Here is a 24,122-nt window from a genome sequence, read left to right on the forward strand (position 1 = left end):
TGTGATCATGTAACATATTAGTGTAGTTCAATTTATTTTCAAAGCGGAAACAAAAAGATCATAGAAAAGCAGGTTAAAACTCAAAAGTATGAAAGGTTGAAAGTTCTTTGAATATTTTTCCCCCAGATCTAGGGGATTACGTTGAGTTTCACAAGCTCAGACTGATCAGAAAGTCACAACTTCTCAGTGTGTGCTTAGTAAGTTAACCTCAGCCAGGTAAAATCAGAGAAAGTTTCAAAATGACCTAGTCAGTCTTATCAAGTGAGAAAACAAAACCATCTTTTCAGTTAACTAATTGTGCAGCTGGATGAACACAGCAGGCCAAGCAGCAGTTTTTGTTCACAAGCTGATTTAGGGAAGTGGACGTCAGGCCAGGACAAAGCTGAGCTCACACTTGATAACACTTTGAACATAATGGTCTGCTAATACTTACTGACTTGGCTCACAGTTCAGCAAGTGTATGCAGTTCACAGAAGAAAAGAAAGTCGATCAAATAAGGAGACAATTAATACGGAAGAGATAAGGAGAGGAAAAAACGGTACAACATGAGAAAAGTGATCTCTGGAAATTAGGTAGTCTGTGGCACTGCTGAGACCCTAATACAATAAAATGCTTAGCCAACAAATAAGTCATTTACACAAAAGTGACATAAATTGAATTCAATGAAATTCAGGAGGAGAGTCTGAAGATCTGAACCAAGTAGTCATAAATGAGTAAGCTTGCATTAATGTTTATTTCTAATTACAATAAACAGAATATATCGTCCCTTATTTATACAAAAATACCTGAACAGTTACAGTTAAGTTCACAAGCCTTACTGCTATTAACATGACGAAGCAAAGCATGTTATGAATGCAGATTTTCATTTAAAATGTTAATAACTTCAAGCATTCCCTGAAAAAAAAGGTTTGCTGTATTCATTTCACAGCCATCAGTTTTTGCATTGTGTCAAATTTAATTTGTGATAAGCAAATCCTATCACTGAAAAAGGTGCATTGATTGGTCAGATGGTTGGTTAAATCTTCATGCAGTGGAGGAGCAGACCCATAAAAACTGAAGTGCATTATCTATTTTTAGTTTGATGAGTGAATTAGCTTGCTGTTAAATACAGATGCACAAATCAACACAGTTGTTAATAAACCAAATATGTTTGGTACATTCTGCTTAAGCCAAAGATGATACGCTACTTCATAAATTTTTTCACAAGGTCAAGAAAAAAAAAAATTAACAGGCTTCATCAACCCTGAGAGTCCCCTTTTGCTGTACATTCATATCACAATACAAAAATAAAATATCATTGGCTTGTATTGACAGCCAGCTGAACCTGTTGGGCCCAGGCAAATCGAAAAGTCTGCCAGAATTTCAGTAGAGGAACTCGACCAAGCTGATAATAAGAATATAATGAATAGTGTATGCATATTATCTGCTGAACTAATGGTTAAAGCTAACTGATGAATAACTATTGAGTGTTCAAAACCGTCAGACAACATACTTTATCATAAGGCATCCTAAACACTTTTTCTGCCTCTAAATTTAAATATAATTTATATTCATAAATATGCAGAATGATGCAATACTGATTGAAAAATTCTGGCTAACTGTTTACAGATAAAAGTATTTGCAACCCAGTTTCAAAAATGCTCAATATTTTTAAAGATCATTTTTGGAACCAGTGATATTTTATTAAATTTAAATGCCTTTCAGGCCAGCATTGGTTGTGTGAAGCAGTTTATGCAACTTACTACAGAAACATGCATGTATGTTATTGTGTGGCATTACATTAAACAACGTTTTCTTTGAAAGGGGCACTTTGAGACAAATAAACCAAGCTGGAAAAAAAGGTAAATTCCTTTACTTCTAGTAAGGGCAAATGTACAATGCCCTTAAACTCAAATGAAGCCTCACTTTCAATAAGGCAATGTGTTTTGAAAATGAATGACAAATACGAACTGAAACTGCAATGTGTAAACTACAATGCTCTACTTCTACACATTAAAATGCGGCTGACTCAATAGTTGTTCCATTATAATTGCATTTGAACACCAATTTTGGTAGTTTTACAACACTATCATCTGAAATGCTTGATTTCGCAAAAATATAAGATACCTATTTAAGAACAGGCTTAGTACATTTTGAAAACATTTGTTTTATACTGCTCCTGTGCAATCTAAATACAGTAATATTTATTGCTGTGGGCTAATAAAAGGTCACTGATCTGTACAATATGTATGTTTTGATTACCAGGGCTAGACAATTCTCTAGCACATAAAACACTTGTTCCACAATAACTCCATACATCGTTAAACAATAAAACCTTAAGAGCAGAAGGGTATTTAGAACTGAAGAGCAAGTTCTCCAGAGTCAAAATTAAAACTGAACATTTATCAAAGATGTGGATCAAAACAAGAGTGTTGTAGATAATTTTCATTTTGGGTAACTGAATATTGCCAGTCACCCATTTTACACCCCACCTGATTTCCAACTCTACTGACATCAATGAAGGGTGCATAATAGACAACCAAACAGCAACCATCATTTCCCAATTCCACTCTTCTGGTGTGCAAATCCATCATTGTGAAATATGGATATGTTTCAGCCTTTCGGTTATCTCCAGAAAGTACTTGAAATAGATTTAATTTCAATGCACTATTATTTCAAAACTGGATTGAAATGCATTATTGCACAGCAGTAAAATTGGTTGGATCTGTATTCTTGATTGACCTGTTATTTGATGAGAGCTATTTTAACTTTCAAGAGCAGTAGTCATTATGATTTCTCCTATTCTTTCATGATGTCTACAACTGAACATTTCTTAGAAAGCTGCATTCAGGAAGTAAACAAAACATTAAGTGCTGCAGGAAATGAAACATCTCTTCAGCAATACGACGTCTATTGTGTCTTTTTTAATGAGCATGAGTTGCTCATTTTAAAAAAATACAAAGTCACTTCTCTTCAATTAAAATGCATTATCAAGATTACTCCAGAGCAGGTGCTTATAGTCAAGTTTTACTGTAACAAAAATGGATCGGTCATGTTTTGCTGTTCATCTTGAAGATCATTTTCAGTTTCTACAAAGCGACTATTGAAACTTCCAAATACTTAATTGCTCAGCCCATCTCTTCTTCTGCATTACCACATATTGTGTGAACAAAAAGCATAGTCTCAATTTATGCTTTTATTGAATTTCACAGTTCTTTCAAATGAACGCAATTCAGTTTCTCCAAAAAGACTCCAGAGTTGATGTAGAGAAACAGGTAGCAATTCAAGTCTGTTATAATTAATTCAAATACAATCAACGGTTATAAGGAAATCTGGGAACAGTAATGCTTTAATTTGCACGGAAGGATTCCTCGGTTCAATTGATAAAATTCAACAAGTTGGATAAGATCAGTAAATCTGGTATTTCCATCATCAAGACTGAAGACAAGCTGTCCATTATCTTCACACTGGGGGTAAAAATGATCAAAATATACATTAATTGCAGAAACTATAAATGGTTAAAAGTGAAACCAGTGGCATGTAGCTACTCTGGTTGTAAGATAGATATGCACTTTATTTGTTATAAGAGGTGATTCTAATCCTCCTGAGAGGAAGATACTTGCTAGTAGACTCTTATTAAAGATTTCAGTGTTCCACTACAAATGAAAACTCTCCACACTGGTTCATAACACGGCAAATTAGCTCAACTTCTTCAGTAATATCTTATAATAAATCAGCATAAATATTTCTAAAGTGCCACTGTACATCATAATTTAGAGCTGAATTCCTGAAAACTACAAATATAATATTAGCAGTACAGGTCCTCAATTCCTCATGTCTAGGTTCTTGGGAAAACGAAAGGGCATTTAGTCATTTCAGGCTTTAGGCCATCCCTGGCCAAAGCAAAATGTATCAGATTTCACACTTGTCCAGCCACTAATCACTCAACACTACTGACAACAAAAATCAGAAACCCTAACTTTTGAGGCTCAAAATACGATTACTGGGTAATGCCAACCTGACAAAATTAACTCACATCCCAAATTCCATTCATGATAGAAATTGCTTTCTGCATGAGGTCAAGATTTAATTGACGATGAAGAAGTCATCCTTCATGGTCCTACTTACCCAAGACAATGTACATGGACATCCATCCTCCCTCTCATGCAAAAAGCCAGCCATTACATACATTTTTTATTCTCCAAACACAACCTGACTCATTCACCTCAAGGGAAAATAAAAACCTTTAACCATCGACTGTGATTGCTGGAAGAAATTCAACATCCTTCTGTCAAACAGGGATATTGAAGGACCTATGAAAAGAGGTTAGCAAATCAACTATAAAAGCTGCTGAAAAAAAGTTTAGCCTGAAGTGATGAATGATTCTGCAGGGCTTCCCAATGTGGATGCTGATATAGATATGGTGATAGGGTTGGCAAAGCAAGTTGGAGGGGAGGGATTGAAGACTCTGTCACAGACAAAACAAGAGAATAGCCCCAGATTTCAAGAGAAACTCACAGGAGAATTGGTGGAATTAATTAAATCAAGGAAATGTCATAATGAGGAGAATATGGAGGAGGCAAAAGTGGTTCAATTTACAACTAATATGATGTCAGGACTAATAAAGGTAAAGTTGCCATACTCTGACCAGATCATAGGGCTTCTCGCTCACTAAAGAAATGATGATGAGTGATGGTTTAACCAGAGTCACCACACCTCAGGAAAGGGCAGAGTTTGAGAAGGGTAAACCTTCATGGTAACAACAGCTGATGTGGAATTTGAACCCACACTGTTGGCAACACACTATGTTGCAAACCTGTCATCCTGCTAACTGAGCTAACAACTTAAAAATATCAGCTAAAAATTGAAAGGTGGAGGCAACAGACTACAATAAAACATGAAATTAAGTAAGTCTTTGCAGAGTGATCATGCTACTGTTGCTCGCTAAGAACCTTCCAAAATTCAAAAGACAAAGCAGTCAAAAATAACATTGTTTTTATACTACTGCAACATTAACTTCAGCCACCTTTGTATTCCATCCAGGTTCAAAAAGAATTCACCAACTTTGCCAGAAGTAGGTGTGACAGATGTTATTTTTTTTAAAGTTACATTATTTTTCCAGCAGGACATCTTCATAGTTATTAAAAATGCTGTCTAATGCTTTATACTCTGGCATATACTGTTCATATTAATTTATTTTATATAGTGGATGCTATCCATTGACTCCCATTATGAAAGATGTTCACTGTCAGTAAATTCACTGCTTGAGGTTTTTCAAGAACATAAACCCCATTCCCTGCACCCCACCGCCGCACCCCCCCTCCCCCCCATGGCATCTTTAACTTTCTTCCCAATTTACTCTTCCCTCTTCTCCATTCTTCTGACCTCCAAACTTCTATATCTATACATTCCTTTCCTCCTCACCTCCATTTCCCTCTACATTTTTTCTACTACTCCTGCCTTCTATCTTCTCCATTCCTCTTATCTCTTTTTCCTCCCTTATCTTGGTACAATTCTCTCATTGTCCTCTTACCTATAAATACCCATTGGTCTTGATTCAATTGCTTGCAATACCAGAGAAAATCAAGTATTAAATGTACGTAAGCAAATCAGAATATATTGAAAAAGAGAGACATGTGGAAATCTCAGAGTGAAGCTCCTTGAACTACATATTTATTCAATGCACCTACAGCATTATTCAGTTACAAACAGCTGGATGACTATCAGAAAGCACCTGAGGCCAGAGGTCTAAACTATAGAATATTTATGAAGTTTAAAGACAACAATAACAAATTCATAAGATTTTTTAAAAAATTCAAAAACTTACTGGTAGTATCTGGAAATGCCTGATCTTCTGTTGACAGTATAACGTTAGCACAAATGTCTTTGGGTTACTCTGACTATCTCTCAAAAGAAACAACCTGTAGATACAAAATCAAATTCATATCAACTTGTTAAAATGCTGCCCTGAAAGGAAAAGGGGTTACGTGGCAGAGGGTTTAGGTCTAAATAATGCACTCAACACAATACAAAGTTTTCTAGCAAGTATAAAAATACCCACATATTGGCAATAGAAAATGAATAGAAAATACTGGAAATACTTAGCAGGTCAGATCGCATCTACGGAGAGAGGTTCCTCTTTTGCAGATGCTGCTCGGTGTCACTATTTATAGCATTTTCTATTCACTTTCCAATACCATAATATTTTGCCAATGCGTAAACACAGTGGCATAACTACCACTTTAGAGAATTGTAGGTCAGTATGAAAAGCAAGTTAAATCCACAGTCATTCGCATGGCAGCCTGCATGTCAGAAGTACAGTTCATCTTCTATTTTCTCACGTCATCAACTACTGAAACTCCAGGCCGGATTTTACAGGAATCTTGCAAGGAAAGACATAACAGACTGGGTAAGTGAACCGAGTGAAACTTGAACTCTTCCATAACAGATCCTGAGACATGCAGAGAGGGGCGTACTGTTTAAGTATAGCATAAATCAGTAAAGATACGAATGCTGCCTCTCAAATGAGGTCACTGCTGGACCATTCAGCAGACCCCCAGAAATAAGATGAGCATACCGACACACCATTGAAATAGGCAACCGTCAGATAATTGACAGGCTATCAGTGGCAGCAGAACTGTCCCATGATACAGTATGAACATATAGAGAGTGAATCCCCAACAATCAAAATATTTGATGACTTGGGGACTAATTAGATGTATAGCATGCAGTTCAAAATACCGCCAACAACACAGTTTCAGTCTCAGGTTAGTTAGGCTTGGGACCTACCTCTACGAATGGAAGGTAATTATAAACCACCAACGACAAAAACCATCAAGGTGAACAATCAGCAGACAGCAAGCCAAGGAAGTGTCTTCAAGCAGAGCACACACAGCATACCCTACCACAGGATGGCTTAGATCCATGACTTGTCTCTGGACCTGACAGAATACTCTAAAAATGCAACTTCATTTTTTAAAAGCAATGGCCAATGTAATATTTCCATTGTTGCAGGTTGGCACAATTTGAAGTGAATTGGATGCATATGTGATTAGTCCTCCTTACTTCTTCATCAGTTCTTCAAGACTGAGGAATGCTTTCTTCCACTCTGAAGTTATAGGTCCTAAACAATCCAATGTTAGATTTGTCAGGAGTGAAATATGTGGTGCTTGAATAGGTAAATGTGTGTGATGCTCAACTATTTGCACGCTCCTTCCCTTGTATGCACTTGGCTTCTACCTGGGGACAGGGAAGTACTTGAATTGGATGGCAGCTTCGTGGATGCTCTTCTCCAGTCTGAACAGTCTTGGCTAACAGATACCCATCAGACAGTTCGGATGTTACACATTGTCAAGGAGGCGTTGGGGACATCTTCAAGCATTTCCTCTGCCCTTCCAGTAATCACATGCCATGAAGAAGCTCAGAACACAGTTAATTTCGGAAGATTCCCATCAGGCATGAGAACAATGCAACTACCCAACACAAAAGACTGACTGACATCAGTGCCATTATGCTAGGGGATGTTGATCTGAAAGAGTGTATTGACATTCGAGCACCTATACTGCTATTAGATTTGCAAGATTTTGCAGAGGCACTTGTATTTCTTGAGGGATTTGACATGTCTGCTCTACATTGTGCACAGCTTCAACAAATACAAGACGACAGGTAATGCTGCTACCCTACTGACCTTTAGCCTAGTACTAAGTTTGAGGTCTTTGAGGAACAGTGTTTGATGACAGATGACCAAAGATTGCATTGGTAAACTAAATGGAAGCTGCCCACACTAAACTTACTGTCAAACTCAGTTTCATTTTTTAACTTTGAAGTCTTATGGTCTTCTGCTGATGGCAGCTGGTTGGCCTCCTTGCCACATTGTCCGAAGCAACTGCTATTTATCACACAAAATATGTACAAGATGCAACGGGCAAAGATTTTAGAAGTTTAGCTTGGCTAAACTGTGAGATACATCTGCTGAATTTGTTTCAACATGCCAAATGTATGATTCACAACCTGGAGACCAAAGTGGCAGCTGGACATGATGTTATGGTGAGAGAATAAAAAGCCAGGGAAGTACAGTGGGATAAGTAAAAAATAAAGTTAAAGTAAAATAAAGTGCAATAGGAAAGATTTTTCAAAAACAAAAGTGAACAAACCAGTCCAACAGAAAATGCAATAATCAGAATTCAGTACTTCTTGGGGAGCCATTCTATCAATCCAGCATGCACAACAGGTACTGTCTAGAGCCGCTAGCATATTCCCAGAGTAAACTATGCCCATTTCATATTTACTGCTATAAAATCATTCAAGAAGATTAATCTGAGGAGAAATAAATTCACGGCATTGTATAATTCTTAATAATAGGGCTTCCCAATTGTCCAATCAATGATTGATTACTTATACAGAAAGTTGGACAATCCATCTTTGGAAGTCATTACAGACAGAAAAATTAATGCAATATTTAAGAGCCTAGTTTTTTTTTGAATAATTTACAATAGCTTGTGAATGCTTCAACTAGATTACTGATCTTCCATAACTTCCTGAAATTTTTGATGTAAGTACATGGACACGAGTTGGAGATAGTTTTGGACTACACAGCTGTAATTTATTGCCCAGGGTATTTCTCCTTACCCATCCACGGGTCCCTGTTTCTCAATCATACTATGAGCTTCTTTTCGAGAGATGCGGCCGTGAAACCATGGCTGAGTTCTGTGAATAGCTAGATAATGAAAGAAATTAGTGACATCGGTTTCAAGCTTTAAATTTTAACTCTGTTTCACGAATAATGAGATTAATAAAGAGAAATTTTCAATTTACATGCAACTTACTGTGACCGAGTGTTGGGGGATGTAACGGACTCGAGCTACCCAAAGTGTTCATCCGTTGACTGCGTTTCTGCAAGCAAAAACATTTAAAGCAGCAGTTACTTCATATCACTACAAATTGTTTTATTCTAAAATTTAAAAATTAACAGCACATTCTCATATATTTACAGGAAATATGCCCTTGCAGCTGGCTAAAGAAAGTGGAATTAATCACGAAAGAAGCGAGCATTTTTAAATTTGAGAGAAAGAACACAAAGAACACAGAAAGAACATGAAACAGTACAGGCCCTTCAGCCCATGATGTTGTGCCGACCTATTATCCTACTAAGGAAGGTCATTGTTGCAAAGCAACGACCAGATTTCACATTCACTAATTTGGTGGGATACACCTGCAAGTGTATAATAAACCACAATGGTAATATGTCAGCCGCATGTCATCATGCCAGGCTCCTAAATTGTGGGAAATGAGCAGGTGCTAAAAATGGACATCATGCCTGTCATTTTGAAATCACAGAGCACGTTAACAATACAGTCATTAGCAACGTTTGCTGCCTGATGTATAATCTGGACATCAGATATGAAAAAGGGTGTGTAATTCTATGGAAGCTACATTGAGATGGCACAAGAATACTGGAAGAAGCTTGCCACTAGGACCATGCTTGAATGTACCAGAAGATGCTGTTGGGGAAGGTGGCAGCATCTGCATGGTTATTAGTGAATGACTCCTTAAAAAACTGTTCTTCACCTTAATTAAAACTGTCAATTGAAAGCGAGGGTCTTTACAGCTCTTTTCATGACTGACTTCCTGTTCACAGCAAAATCCCTTTGCTGCATGATGTCCAGTCCAGAATACTGATTAGGCATTGAGGAGTGCCTCTGTTGCCACTGATTAGTCATGTGACACTTGACTAGCCATGCTAAGATAGCAAGCGAGTGGACCTGTCAGTTTCTGTTCCATCACCCTCACCCTATTGGAAAATGTTACATCCAGTCGATTTACTCAGTTGCTCACTCAATATATATGTTGCCTGACCTGCTGAGTACTTCTAGGACTTTCTGTTTTTATACAAAGATCTATTGTTTGATCCTTGGCTACTAAATCTGAAGCATTTGCCAACTTTCGAATTAAGAGAAAAAATACCACAGCTTGTTACACCTTTCCTGGGCCTGGAATGATCACAACAAATTTCTGTGGCAACTTTATTGCTCTACACTGAAAACCTTCTTGCCCTCAAGAGTTTTCAACTTTTATTTCAACTCATCATATATTCTTTCTTCTGAGTTATGTTTTGTTTGAGATTTCTGCCTTGTTATTCTTCTACAATCGCTCCCTCCAAATAAACTTCCCTACTGGCAATTGGCAATGGGAACAGCAAGATAGAACAGACTCAATGGAGGGAATGGTCTACTTTTGATCTTACATATTATGGTTCCTACTCTCCTCTGTCAAGTGTTCATTATTTCAGGATTGCCGTGACATGGAAAGGTAACTCAGCTTCCCTTGAACGTGAATTGTGCTTCCTGCTCTTTGTGTCATCGGCAAAAATAGCAATCAAACCATTAATCCTTTCACTTACATAAATTATAAACGTTAAGGTCACAGCACCGATCCCGATGTCACACCACTCACTGCAACTTCCCAACCAGATCCATTTATGCCAATATGATACTCGTACATCATGATTCTTCTTCCACAATAAACTTTGATATGATACTTCATCAGGTGTCTTTGGAAAAATGACTACTGTACATCCACCCCCTTAATCATCTGTGCATGCTACTTCCTCAAACAACTCCAACTGGTTAAACATGGCTTCCCTTTCAAAAACCTTGTTGCCTCTACCTGATTAACATCAACCTCCAAGTTCCCTGTTATAATGTCTTCAATTAATAGCTAATATCTTCCCTTTAACTGATGTTGGTCTAATTGGCCTGTAGTTTTCATACTATGCAGAAACTCTGCAGTTGTGCCTCTGACTTTGAACCCTCCTTAATTACTGTTTCAGGCTGAATTAGACTCATCTTAACATTAACACTATATTCAACACCATGGTGAAAGCTTCAGCTGCATTGTCTCCATCATGAGAACACTTTAAATGCACCTCAAGCAGCACCTCAGTCCTTTTCCCTTTCAGCTCTTGCTCAAGCTTTTGTCACCTCCTTTATTATTCCACTGCTTTCTTAATTGTTTTCCATTGCTTGGGTTCCATAAACCTCAACACATCCAAAACCTTACTTTCTGCATCTTATCCCACTATTCAACAACCTACAGGGAAGCCAGCACAAAGTTTGAAATTTATAGTAATTAGGATCGAAATCCTTCTTTAACCTGTACTAGCCCGACAAATCTCCTATCCCAACCAAACAAGTACCATCTTATTTCAACCTCTTGTCATTGCCCTCTCCTTTTCCTCTGCCATTCATTACAATACTTCCAGCGGTAGAGGACTAGAAAAAGGGTTAAGAAATGTCTTTACCCTCCATGTATGACCTTCTTCCATGGCTGCATTTTGGGCCTCTGCAGGATTATCAATGACCCGACCCGTGTGTCCAGAGAAGTCCATAGCTACCAAGGAATTTTCAGATATGCTTCTCTGAAAAGAAGGATGACAGGAACAGAATAACACTTGTGATATACATGATTCACTGAATACCTCAAGTATTAATGAAATTATGATTATATTGAAACTTTCAAAAATATATGTCAGTGAAAAAGATGAAAAATTCAAGAGAGGACAGAATAGAATCAAAATGTCCTCAAGAGGGAAGGTGACCTACCACGGGTGTAGAGAAATGGGACAGTAATGTTTTTCTTTGTTGAGGAATCCGATAGTTCTGGTATAATAGGACGCCATACTACAGAAAAGAAACAAATGCTAACTTTAAACAGCAACAATAAATTTTACAAAGAGAAAACTTAGATATCACAGTGACTCCATGTCTAATTCCTAACTGAGAGATTTAATTAAATTTTAATGTGCAATTCTTAGAGATTCAAATGCATGTGTATACCTCCAGTGCGAGTCCCAATGGATTTTAAATTGCTACTGGCATTAGGCTCATGCCAAATGGAGGCGTACAGATTATGATATCAAATGTTAATTTGATGCCAGTGATACCTTTTTGAAGCTCAAGCTAATGATTTCTCTTCATCCAGCACGACTGGACAAATAATCAGCAGCAAGAAGAATCCCCACCACTGCTGCTTAAATGGATCATTAATGACATATAGGTGAGTTACTTGTAAATCTATGAGGACTACTGGTGAGATTGAGAAGGTACGTGGCACTTGCAATAGTTCTTCAAAGTTATTTCAACAACGTGTAGTGTGGCAATGTTAAAGGACTTGATCCTGACTTCTGGATATCTCAGCTGCTCTCTAACATGGATGCAGTGGGAGCCGTTACTTCTGGAATATCAAATGACTGGGACAATAACCAGAGTACAAGTAGAGAACACAAATGGCATGGATTCTTAAAAGCAGACTGTGTCTATCAAAAATATTCGAGGAATTTTCAGAATTCCACTAAGTGTGCGAAACATCCGCATTTCAGTCAAGATGTCTTCATTGAAACCTGCAACTTTCTGTGGCCTCAATAACTGCATCAGAGCAGGGTGAGAATGATATTGTCAGCTGTTGAATATATGACATTAACCACGAACCTTTGTCAATCAGCTCCTTTCAATCTGGAGGTGGAGATATTTGCACCAACTCTCAGTTTGCCACAGACTTCAGAAAAGATAGTAATGCTGTTTTCAAACACAGTGGTTTACATTTCATGCTGAACTTGTCAGAGAACAACATCTGAAGGGGGGCCACGGGACTCAACACTTAAATTGTTTTTCTCTCCAGATCCTTCCAGACCTGTTGAGTTTCTCCAGCACTTTTTATTTTTGTGATAGAGCGCATAAATGGCTTCATTTTGACTTTCAGACTTTCCCAAAATATCATACGCATTGATTGCACGCACACCATTTGTGAATGTCCTGTACCAATCAAAATGCGCCACATCCAATTAGGAATTCACTTGATACACATGTATGCAACTTAAGAACCCTATTCACCAACAACACCATTATGATATCAGTGAATACACCCCAATCCCTCAATTCTCCCAGGCCATTTCTTTCCTCTTTAACTGATCATATGGGTATCTACTTAGCCACAATTCAAAAACAAAATATACCAAAACAAATAATGCCACGATGTACACAAATGCTAATTGTCACTTTTGCGCATATCCTTAGCAACAGTCCTTCTTGTACCTGTCTTGGTGCTCCTATGCAATGTTAAACTGGTGACTTAAACATGGCTAACAGAAGACTTTTAGTTCAGGAAACTAAAGATGGTGTTGGAAGACGTTTCAAGCATCTGTGTACCTAGAAATTCTAAGACCAGACTTGGCAATACACATAACAGCTAGTTGACAGATAACAATAAAGGCTCTAGGCAGAGTGACAGTATTAAGTATAGGACTGCTAGAAAGGGCAACAAGTTCATCTTCCACAGAGCTACTGCTGTTCCCTTAGAAGGGAGCTCCCTGTTGGTGAGATTACTATGCTGGTATGATACCTCTGATGCTCTTCTGAACATTGGTACCTATGGCAGTAGTCTGTGCTTAGATGGCACAGTGGAGTTTTAGCATGCATCATAGAAGGCTGACTTTGCATGACTAAAGTCTTAACTTTAACTATCACTGAAACACTGGTACATTGAGTGGTTTCTGTTACAATACAATTTTTGGGGTACTAAAGTAAGAAAGCACAATGGTAGAAAGTACAATGGTCAGGAAGGGACTGCTGTGGTGGGAGCAAGAAGTGCATGAAATCTTCTATAGTTTCAGTCCTGTGCCCAGCCACAGTCTTAAATCGGGGTCACTCAAATGAAGGTCAGGACATACATATCTGCATGTCCATTGCATGTCAAGCACTGCTACTTCTGGTCGTGTATCACCTCGCCCTGCAAGATAGGAAAGTGGTTTACTAACTGGTGTAATTTGACAGCTGATGTCGCTGCTTTGATTGTATAGTTGTAAGTGCACCCAGGTTGTAACTTACACAATGATAGCAAGGGTGTGGTTGTTTCTTTTAAAATTTATTTGAGAGATACAGGCATCACTGGTTGACCAGGGTTCATTGCCTGTTCCTAGTTGCCTTAAGTAGTGGTGATGAGCTGCTTTCTTGAAGTGCTAGAGTCTGCCTGCTGTGGGTTGACCCACAAGATTATTTGGAAGGGATTTCCAGAATATTGACCCAGTGACATATTTCCAAGTCAGGATGGTGAGTGGCTTGGAGCGGAACTTGAAGGTAGTGGTGTTTCCATGTATCTGCTGCCCTTGTCCTTCTCGATGGAAGTAGTCGTGGATTTGGCAGCACTGTTGAAGGATCTTTGGTGAATTTCTGCAGTGCATCTTGTAGATAATACACACTACTACTACAGAGCACCAGTGGTGGAGGGAGTGGATATAGTGCCAATCAAGTGGGCTGCTTTGTCCTGGATGGTGTCAAGCTACTTGAGTACTGTTGGAGCTGCACGCAATGGGAATAATTCCAACACACTCCTGACTTGTGCCTTGCAGATGATCAACAGGCTTTGGGGAGTCATGAGATGAGTTACTTGCTACAGAATTCCCAGCCTCTGGCCTGCTCTTGTAGCCACTGTGTTTATGTGGCAAATTCAGCTGAGTGTCTGGTCAGTGATGAGTCCAAGGATGCTGAGAGTGGGGAATTTAGTAACAGTAACACCATTGAATTAAGGGCTAATGGTTAGATTGTCTCTTACTGGTGAAGGTTATAGTCTGGCATTTGTCTGGTATGAATGTTACTTGCCACCTGATAGCCTGAGCTTGGATATTATCCAGATCTTGAGATAACACAGTGTTGAGTTGGAGGAACACAGCAAGTCAAGCAGCATCAGAGAAACAGGAAAGATGATGTTTTGGGTCAAGGTCCTTCTTCAGAAATTTTTGAATTTTGGAGTTTTCCTGCTTCTCTGATGCTGCTTGACCTGCTGCGTTTCTCTGTCATCTCTGGCTCCAGCATCTGCAGTTCTTGCTATCTCCGTTTATCCAGATCTTGATGCATTTGAATATGGCTGCTTTAAATATCTGAAAAGACATGAGTGGTGCTGAACATCCCCACTTCTGACCATATAATGGAGGGAATGTCATTGATGAAGCAGTTGATGATGGTTGGGCCTAGGATACTATCCTGAGGAATTCCTGCAGAGGTGACTGACCTCCAACAACCACAAACATCTTATGTGCCAGGTATGACTCAAACCAGCAAAGAGTTTGTCCCCTAACACCTACCTGATTCCAGTTTTGCTAGGAGTTGTTCAGGCTGCATTTGGTCAAATGCTGCCTTGATTTCAACGACTGTCACTTACACCTCACCTCTAGTGTTCAGTTATTTTGTCCATGTTTGAACTATGTCTGTAATAAACCAAGGGGCTGTGTGCTGCTGATGGAACCCAAACTGGGCATTATTGAGCAGGTTATTGTTGAATAGGTACTAATTGATAGCACTGTGGATGACAACTTCCATCAATTTACTGATGATCGAGAGTAGAATGACGGGGCGTTAATCGGCTAAATTGGGTTTGTCTGGACTTTTGTGGCTGGACACACCTGGGAAATCTTCCACATTATCGGGTAGATGCCAGCGTTGCAACTGTCCTGGAACAGGTTGGCTAGCGGTACTGAAAATTCCCCTTCAGCCTTATCTTCTGCACTGATGTGCTGGCCCCTCCATCATTGAGGATGGTGTGCACAAGTCTTCAGTACTTTTGCCAGAATGTTGTCAGGACCCATAACCTTTGCAGTATGTCTCCTGATATCACATGGAGTGAATCAAATTGGCTGAAGTTGAGTTACTGATATCTGTAATGCTGGGGGCCACTGGAGGAGGCTGAAATGAATCATCTACTTAGCACGTTTGGCTGAAGATTGCTGCAAGTGCTTCAGCCTTTTTTTTGTACTGATGTGCTGGGGCCTTCCATCATTGAAGATGGGGATATTTGTGAGCCTCTGCCTTCATTAAGTTTTTAATTGTTCGCCACCATTCACAAGTGGATGTGGGACAACTGTAAACCTTAGTTCTGATCTGCTGGTTAGGGGATCGCTTAGCTCTGTCTGTCACTTGCTGCTAATGCTGTTGGACATACAGGTAGTCCCATTTGGTAGCTTCACCAGGTTGACACCTATTTTACAGGTATGCCCAGTACTCCTCCTGTCATGCCATCCTATTGAACTAGGGCTGACCACTTGGCTTGATGGTTGAGTGATGCTTATATTGGACCACGAAGTTGCAGATTGTGTTGGGGTATAATTCTGTTGCTGTTGATGGTCCACAGCACCTCATGGATGCCCTATCCTGAGTTGCTAGATCTGTTTGAGGTCTGTTCCTTTTAGCACGGTGATAGTGCCACACAACATGATGGAAGGTATTCTCAATGTGAAGTCGGGACTTGGTCTCCATAAAGATTGCGCAGTGGTTACTCTTATAGATACTGTCATGGACAGATGCTTCTGCAGCCAGCATTTGATTTGATTTATTGAAGTCACATGTACAGTGAAAAATTTTGTTTTGCAAGCAATGTAGGCAGATCATAGCAAACAAGGTCATACAGACCACAGGGTGCTTAGACAGAGCAAGGCATACAAACAGATTGGTAAGGATGAGGTCAAGTATGTTTTCCCTATTTGTTGGTTCTCTCGCCATCAGCTGCAGACCCAGTGTAGCACCTATGTCCCTTAGGCCCTAACCAGCTCAATCAGTAGTACTGCTGCCAAGCCACTCTTCCAATCATTCAATTCTAGCACCCAGAGTACATTTTGTGCCCTTACCAGCCTCAGTGTTGTTTCTCTGAGACTTTGTAGTGACTGATAAAACTGAATGGCTATCTGGGCCAATTCAGAGGCAACTGAGTGTCAACCACATTACTTTGGGTGTGAAGTTACAAGTAGGCCAGACCAAGTAAAGATGACAGATTTCCTTCTCTGAAGGACATTAGTGAACCAAACGGGTTTTTCTGATATTGACAATGGTTTCAAAGTCATCAGTTGATTCTGAATTCCAGATATTTTTGCAGAATTCAAATTTGACCATCTGCTCGGGGGCAGCTGAACCCCGGTACACAGAACGTGAGCTGAGTTTCTGGATTAACAGTCTGATGATAATATCACTAGGCCATCGTCTTTCCTGGGGTGAAGTTAGTAATACATATGGTGGGATCTGGCAATTGATTCACTGACCTTGGCCATTCATGTGAGGACACTGAACATTGTATGGCATTGCATCCAGGACAGTAGGATGTGAATCCTAGCAATGGACATTATGACTGGATGGTACAGACTTTGTCTGGAGGTTCTCCTATTGCCCGTAGGCCAAACATAGCTGCTCCTCTTCTCTGCCCCTCCTTGACCAAGGCTACAAAGTGCAGTGATGAAAAATCTTGGAGCCTACTTCCTTTCATCTACTGTCATCACCAGTTCAGAATCACAGTTAGAATTAACTTGCTGGACTTGTTCAAGCCACAATGCACTTGAAGTGATATAGGTTGGTTTTAACAGACACTGGCTTTTCATGATTTGGGGCCCCTGTTAGGAGCCCTGAGCCACTCAAAAGTGTGACAGGCACAAGCTACATTCTGTATACTGGAATCTTTTTAATTAGCAGGCAGTGCAAAATAGATGTGCAGTCTGCATCAGAAGCAATGGGTACAGGTTAATTCCACATCACCTTTTTTTAGGGAGATTTTACATTTAAGCCACAAAGAAAAATGTCAAATTAGCAAGATGCAACAAAGTTTTGTGATGTCATTAAGCACAGTAGAAGACTGTAAAATAGAAAGAATTTAGAAGAAACAAAAAACATTTTGATAAGGTTATGGAAATTATAATACTGAGTATTTACAATTACAAGAGAATACCTTGAGTAGTCGGAAGGCTGTCATCCAGCATGTTCTGCTCTGTTCATCTTCTGCACAGAATAATCGAAGGTCCTTTGTTTCATTCCTCATTTTTATGGGCTGGGTTCGATAAAGAAACAGCAGTCATACGTACTATTACTTCTGACAGAATATGATATTTCCCGCGTGAAACAGTGAAGCAGTTTTCATTGCTCAAATCAAATTTATAGACTAATTGCAACTCTTCTAAAAATTGGTTTAAATACGATCACTTATACACTGAATTTAAAGTATCTGATAAACAAAGCAACTTTATAAACAAAATGGCAAGAGGAACAAAAATGCAAGTTGCTGTAAAAGCACTGTAAAAGGTCTGGTAGCATCTGTGAAGAAAAATCAGAGTTAACATTTTGGGACCCGAATGTTAACTCTGATGTTTCTTCACAGATGCTGCCAGACTTGCTAAGTTTTTCCAGCAACTTCTGTTTTTGTTACTGATTTACAACATCTGCAGTTCATTCGATTTTTAAAATGGCAAGAGGAATTTGGTGAGAGGAACAATTTAGTGCAGTGTGAAAGGAGGACTTATTTGCTGTAAAACAAAGGGTAATCGTAAATTATAGATACATAAGTAGATCTAAAGGGATATCTCTTTTAAGGAAATTGAGACCCGTAATCTGGAACTCCGTGACTCTTGGTAACTTCACACGTATACTGGATGTGTGTGCTAGAGGTGCCACCAGTTGAATGAATTTGATTTGATTTCTTTTCTGAGTTTTCAGAGTCAGTATGTGCCATATGCAAGGTTGAGAATTTCCTGAAATGTTGCTCCAAGATTTGCTTAGTGCACAGCTACTGAACAGTAAAGTGAGACAACTTTGCAAGAGGTAGGGAAAAGAGGAATCCCCTGGAATTGTGGCCCACAAAAGATTTTTTTAAATGGTAAATACCAATGAGGCTGATTAACATCTTGGCACTGTGCAGTCCAATGTAAACCCATTGCACAGGTTGGCAAAGGAGTAGAAAAGGAATTTCATAGAGAATTTCATAATTAGGTGGAATCTACAGCCATTTCTGAAATGTTATCTCCTTGAACCATTGAGAGGTCATGGAACACAACATGAATGATGAAGGCAGTTGATGTTTCACAGTTGTACAATGTGGGAGCTCATGGATGCGCATGGATCCATGACAACTAATCTGCAGTAATTATCTATAATGTTCGGTACAGATTACTTGAGCTGGAGGCCAAGCTTTGAACTTCAATATCAAGGAGAGGGAATATTACCTGGCTATTTTATTTCAGAAGGCGGTCTGAAGTGAACATTTAATGATTTGGTCCACAGTCAATGACAGGAGTACGAGACTGTGAATGAGGCAGAATGTGGGGATCAAAAATACAGAAGTAGAGGAGCCTCACCACTTATAACTGTCAGCATTTAAAGTTCTTAGAACTTATTGGGATGAGACTGCAGGGCTGTAAGGAGGATAAGTAGATTGACTACAACATCATGATGTGGGGAATCATCTAAGCAGTGTAGTAAACAGAAATGCGGTCGTAGTAATGGACAGTATAGTCAATGGGAATAGTCAAGTCACAGTTCTCTGCAGTTAGTGAGAGTACAAGTACATGAGTCAATTGCCTGCATAACCAGAGTTTGAAAATTAATGCTCTGGCTGGAGAGGATCAAGTTGGAGTGGACCACCTAGTTCCAACGACATAGGTAGGACTCAAAATAAAAACTGTTTGGGGATTTATGAGCAGCTACAAGGGGAAATTAAGAGTCAGAACCACAAATATCTGGATTACCAGCTAAATCACAAGAAATTAGTGTGGGCTCAAAATGATTAGACAGATGAATGCATGACCCAAAGAATGGTGTGGAGAAAATAAGTTTTGAAACCACTAGGAAACGGTTTTTGGGAAAACATTAGAACTAAAGACAAATACTCAACCTGAATTTGATCACATACATGTTGCTTTATTCATTCATGGGACAAGGACGGCATTGTACTCTAGTGACTTCGAAGTTCAAAAGCATTCGAAGTACATGCCTAACTCTAAATCCCTAGATTTTGGGAGTACTTCTGCACATTGGAAAATAGCTATTGTAAAATCAATTCAATCAGTAGGAAGACAGGGTCGAAGCACCAGTCTTGCTGATGTCACTAAAATATGCAAGACAGCAAGTTGTCAAATGGAGACAGAGAGTCTAAAAAGAATATAGACGGTTGTGATTCGGCGAAAGATTTGGCAGATGGAACATAATGTGGCAAAATGTGTATTGTCCCACTTTGAGAGGAAGAATACAAAAGCAGAGAAAATAAATTAAAGAACTGGGAGGTCGAGGAATATGTATAATCTGGTAGAAGAATCGCAAGACATTGGTATGCAGGTGCTGCAAGTTATTAGGAAGATGAATTGAATCTTGTGTGCTTATTGTGAACTTGTAAGGGAAGTGGTATTTAAAAATCTCAGAGTTGCTGCAGCTATATATGGCCTGAGTCGAATGTGCTCAGTTTTGGTTTCCTTACTTAAGAAAACACATAATTGCACTGGAAGCAGTATGGAGAAGGGACCATTCATGATTCATTCTTGCCTGGGCTAAAGGGGATATCTTTTGAGGAAACATTGAACAGGTTGAGCCCAAATGCACTGGAGTTAGGAGAATGAAAGATAATATAATCAAAACATTTAAGACAGTCATATTTCATACAGCATGGGAACAGACCTTTCAGTCCAACTCATCCACGCTGACCAGACATTCTGATCTGACCTTATCCCATTTGGCTCATATCCCTGTACACCCTCCCTATTCATATACCCATTCAGATGCCTTGTAAATGTTGTAAGTGGACCCATTTCCACCACTTTCTTTGGCAGCTCATTCCATACATGCATCTGCCTCTACACGGAAAAGTTACCTCTCAAGTCCTCTCCAAATCATTCCCTTCTCACCCATCCTAGATAAAAGATCTTGGCTATCCAGCTTATCCAAGTCCCTCATGGTTTTATAAATCTTTATAAGGTCACCCCCCTCAGATTCCGACTGTTCCAACTTTCCTAGCTCCAGGGGACAAAGAAAGCCCCAGCCTATTTAGCCTCTCCCTATAACTCGAACCCTCCAATCCCAGCAACATGCTTGTAAATCTTTTCTGCATCCTCTCAAGGTTATCAACATCTTTTAGCTGTTATTATGGCCTCACCAACATCCTGTACAACCTAAATACGATTTCCCAATTCCTACATTCAAAGATCTGAGCAATGAAGGCAAGCGTGCTAAACGCCTTCTTAATCACCCTGTCTACACGTGACGCAAACTTCAAAGAATTACGCTAGGTCTCTCAGTTCTACATTACACAGGGCCCTACCATTAATTGTATAAGTTTTGCCCTTGTTTGTTTCACCAAAGTGCAAAATGTTGTATTTCTCCAAATTAACCTCCATCTGACATGCCCCAACAATCCTCAAGAAGCTTCACACCATCCAGGACAAAGCAGCCCGCTTGATTGGCACCACATCCATAAGCATTCACTCCCTCCACCAAGACTCTCAGTAGCAGCAGTTGTACTATCCACAAGATGCACTACAGAAAATCACCAAAGATCCTCAGACAGCACCTTCCAAACCCACAACCACTTCCATCTAGAAGGACAAGGGCATCAGACATAAGAGAACACCACCACCTCCAAGTTCCCCTCCAAGTCACTCACCATCCTGACTTGGAAATATATTGTTGTTCCTTCACTGTCACTGGGTCAAAGTCCTGGAATTCCCTCCCTAATAGCATTGTAGGTCAACCCACAGCAGGACTACAACGGTTCAAGAAGGTAGCTCACCACCACCTACTCAAGGGCTACTAGACTTGGGCAAGAAGTGGTGGCTAGCCAGCGAACCCCACATCCCACAATAGAGGAAAAAAAATGGTATTTAATAGAGAATGAAATATGATCCAACGATAGTGGAAAAACAACAGAGTAACTGGTCTAATTGTAAACAGTGTGCAAAGACCGAGGTGTCTGGGTGTTCATGTTAAATGATCTTTGAAGTCAGAAGAGTATTATGAAACCGTCCTTGGCAAAACATGCTTCCTCCATCCTTTCTAAAATGTGGTAACCAAAAAATACTCCAGGTGAAGCAAAACAATGTTTGGTAAGGCTCTTATTTTTTTTCTTTTGTACTCTTGAATGCCTGTTCATAAAGCAGAGATTCTGTATACTTTATTTACCGCTTTCTCAGCGCACTTTGTTGGCTTCAATGATTTGCACATATTTTGTTTCAGACTCACTCTCATCATTCTTCCTACTAAGTGAACCATTTCCCACTTTTCCACAGAAAACTTCAGCTGTTGTGTATCAGTCCATTCTGTCAAACTACACCTTAATGAAGTTAATGCTCCTCAGTTCATAATACTTCCATGCTTTACATGATACTTCTGATATGTATAATGTTTTATACCACCAGTAAAGTTTGAAATTATGGTCTTCACACTTAGAATCATAGAATCCCGACAGTGTGGAAACAAACCACTTGGCCCACTAAGTCCACACTGACCCTCCAACGAGGGTCACATGCAGACCCACTCCCTCACCCTATCCCTCTAACCCCTGCATGTCCCATGGCTAACTCACCTAACCGACACATCCCTGAGAATGTGGGAGGAAGACGGAATAGACACCCCTGTAGACAGTGCAAACGCCACACACTCACCAAAGGTGGAAGTGAACCTGGGTCCCTGGCACTGTGAGGCTGCAGAGCTAACCGCTAAGCCAGCATGCTGCCCTCTTTATCATTAATGCAGATTAAACAAAGGAAGTGGTTCCAACACGAGCTTGAGCTCCCCAGTATTCAATTTCTTCCAGTCGAAAAAAACTGTTCACCAGTACCCTGTTCCTATCAGTTAAGCAAAATTGTATCCATGCTACAAGTGTCCCTTTTAGTCTACAGTCTTTATCTTTGCTGAGAAGACTTCCGTTGCACTTTATTAAATGTTTTTTGAAATCAATATATGCTCCATCACCTGCATTACCTTCCTTAACTTTCTCTACTATCACATCAAAAAATTTAATCTAGTTAAACTTTATTGGTCTATATAAATTTGTGCTAGCTTTTCTTAATTATTCTACTTGGACAAAAGTTGGACCATTAATTGCATCCCAATTTATCACATGTAACCTTTTCCTACCAGTGAGGTTAAACTGGCTGATCAGTGGTTGGTGGGCTTATCTTTATACTACTTTCTGTATAAAAATACAACATTCGAAGTTCTCTGGTTCTCTTTCATGGTAGCACAGTGGTTAGCATTGCTGCCTCACAGCACCAGGTACCTGGGTTTGATTCCCCGCTCAGGCGACTATCTGTATGGAGTTTGCACATTCTCCCTGGGTCTGCGTGGGTTTCCTTTGAGTGTTTCAGTTTCCTCCCACAGTCCAAAGATGTACAGGCTAGGTAGATTGGCCATGCTAAATTGCCTGTAATGTTCAGGGATGTGTAGATTAGGTGGGTTAGAGAGGGATGAGTCTGGGTGGGATGCTCTGAGGGTCAGTGTGGCCTTGTTGGGCCGTAGGGCCTGTATCCAGACCGTAGGGATTCTCTGATCTATGACCCCTGAATTATTAGAGGGCAAGATGATAATACCAGTATCTCAACAGTTTCCACCTGACTTATGTCTTCTGATGTACCTAATCCAATCCTGGTGAACAACTTTAAAGAAAAATGGTTCCTCTAATAACTGCACTTCATCAATTTTTAGCCTACCATCAAAAACTAAGTCCTCCTTCATTATAGATAATGGGAACTGCAGATGCTGGAGAATGCGAGATAACAAAGTGTAGAGCTGAATGAACATAGCAGGCCAAGCAGCATCTGAGGTGCACAGAAGCTAACGTTTCAGGCCTAGACCCTTCATCAGAAAAGGGGGAGGGGGAGAGAGTACTGACCTATCCCCTCTCTACCACCCCAGCTACACTCACCTCTACTGGCTCCATCCCCACCTCTAACTTGTCTGTCTCCCCTCCACCTATCTTCTCCTCTATCCATCTTCAATCCGCCTCCCCCTCTCTCCCTATTTATTTCAGAACCCTCTCCTCCTCCCCCTTTTCTGATGAAGGGTCTAGGCCCGAAAGGTCAGCTTTTGTGCTCGGCCTGCTGTGTTCATCCAGCTCCACACTTTGTTATCCTCCTTCATTATGATCTGAGCAGCATCTTTTTCTTTGGTAAAGACAGATGCAAAGTATGAATTGAATACTTTAGCCGTACCCATTGTCTTCACATGAATAACATGTAAGGTCCCTAATCAGCCAACTATTTTTAACCATTGTTTAACAACTTAAAAGTCTGCAGAAGATTTTAGGATTTCCTTTATATTAAGTGTCACCATCTTCTCATATTCTCATAATATAAAGGAAAT

At 39.7% G+C, this 24,122-nt stretch overlaps 1 protein-coding gene across 12 annotated transcripts in view; it reads right to left on the reverse strand.

The window, feature by feature from the left end:
• Window positions 1-714: 714 nt before the first annotated feature.
• The window catches only part of grb10b (growth factor receptor-bound protein 10b), a 173,888-nt gene continuing 150,480 nt past the window's right edge, over window positions 715-24,122 (reverse strand). For 11 of the 12 annotated variants that reach the window (XM_048557100.2, XM_048557110.2, XM_048557076.2 and 8 more), the window contains 7 exons: window positions 17,734-17,832; window positions 11,580-11,657; window positions 11,279-11,395; window positions 8,805-8,871; window positions 8,608-8,695; window positions 5,807-5,900; window positions 715-3,446 (listed from right to left, as the gene is read on the reverse strand). In XM_048557100.2, coding sequence (XP_048413057.2) covers window positions 3,300-3,446; window positions 5,807-5,900; window positions 8,608-8,695; window positions 8,805-8,871; window positions 11,279-11,395; window positions 11,580-11,657; window positions 17,734-17,832 — 690 coding nt within the window. In that variant the 3' untranslated portion in view covers window positions 715-3,299. The remainder of the gene's footprint in view (window positions 3,447-5,806; window positions 5,901-8,607; window positions 8,696-8,804; window positions 8,872-11,278; window positions 11,396-11,579; window positions 11,658-17,733; window positions 17,833-24,122) is intronic. The other variant, XR_009447406.1, reaches the window with a different exon arrangement.

This window comes from Stegostoma tigrinum, chromosome 2 (genome assembly GCF_030684315.1).
Source record: "Stegostoma tigrinum isolate sSteTig4 chromosome 2, sSteTig4.hap1, whole genome shotgun sequence".
Lineage (NCBI taxonomy): Eukaryota > Metazoa > Chordata > Chondrichthyes > Orectolobiformes > Stegostomatidae > Stegostoma > Stegostoma tigrinum.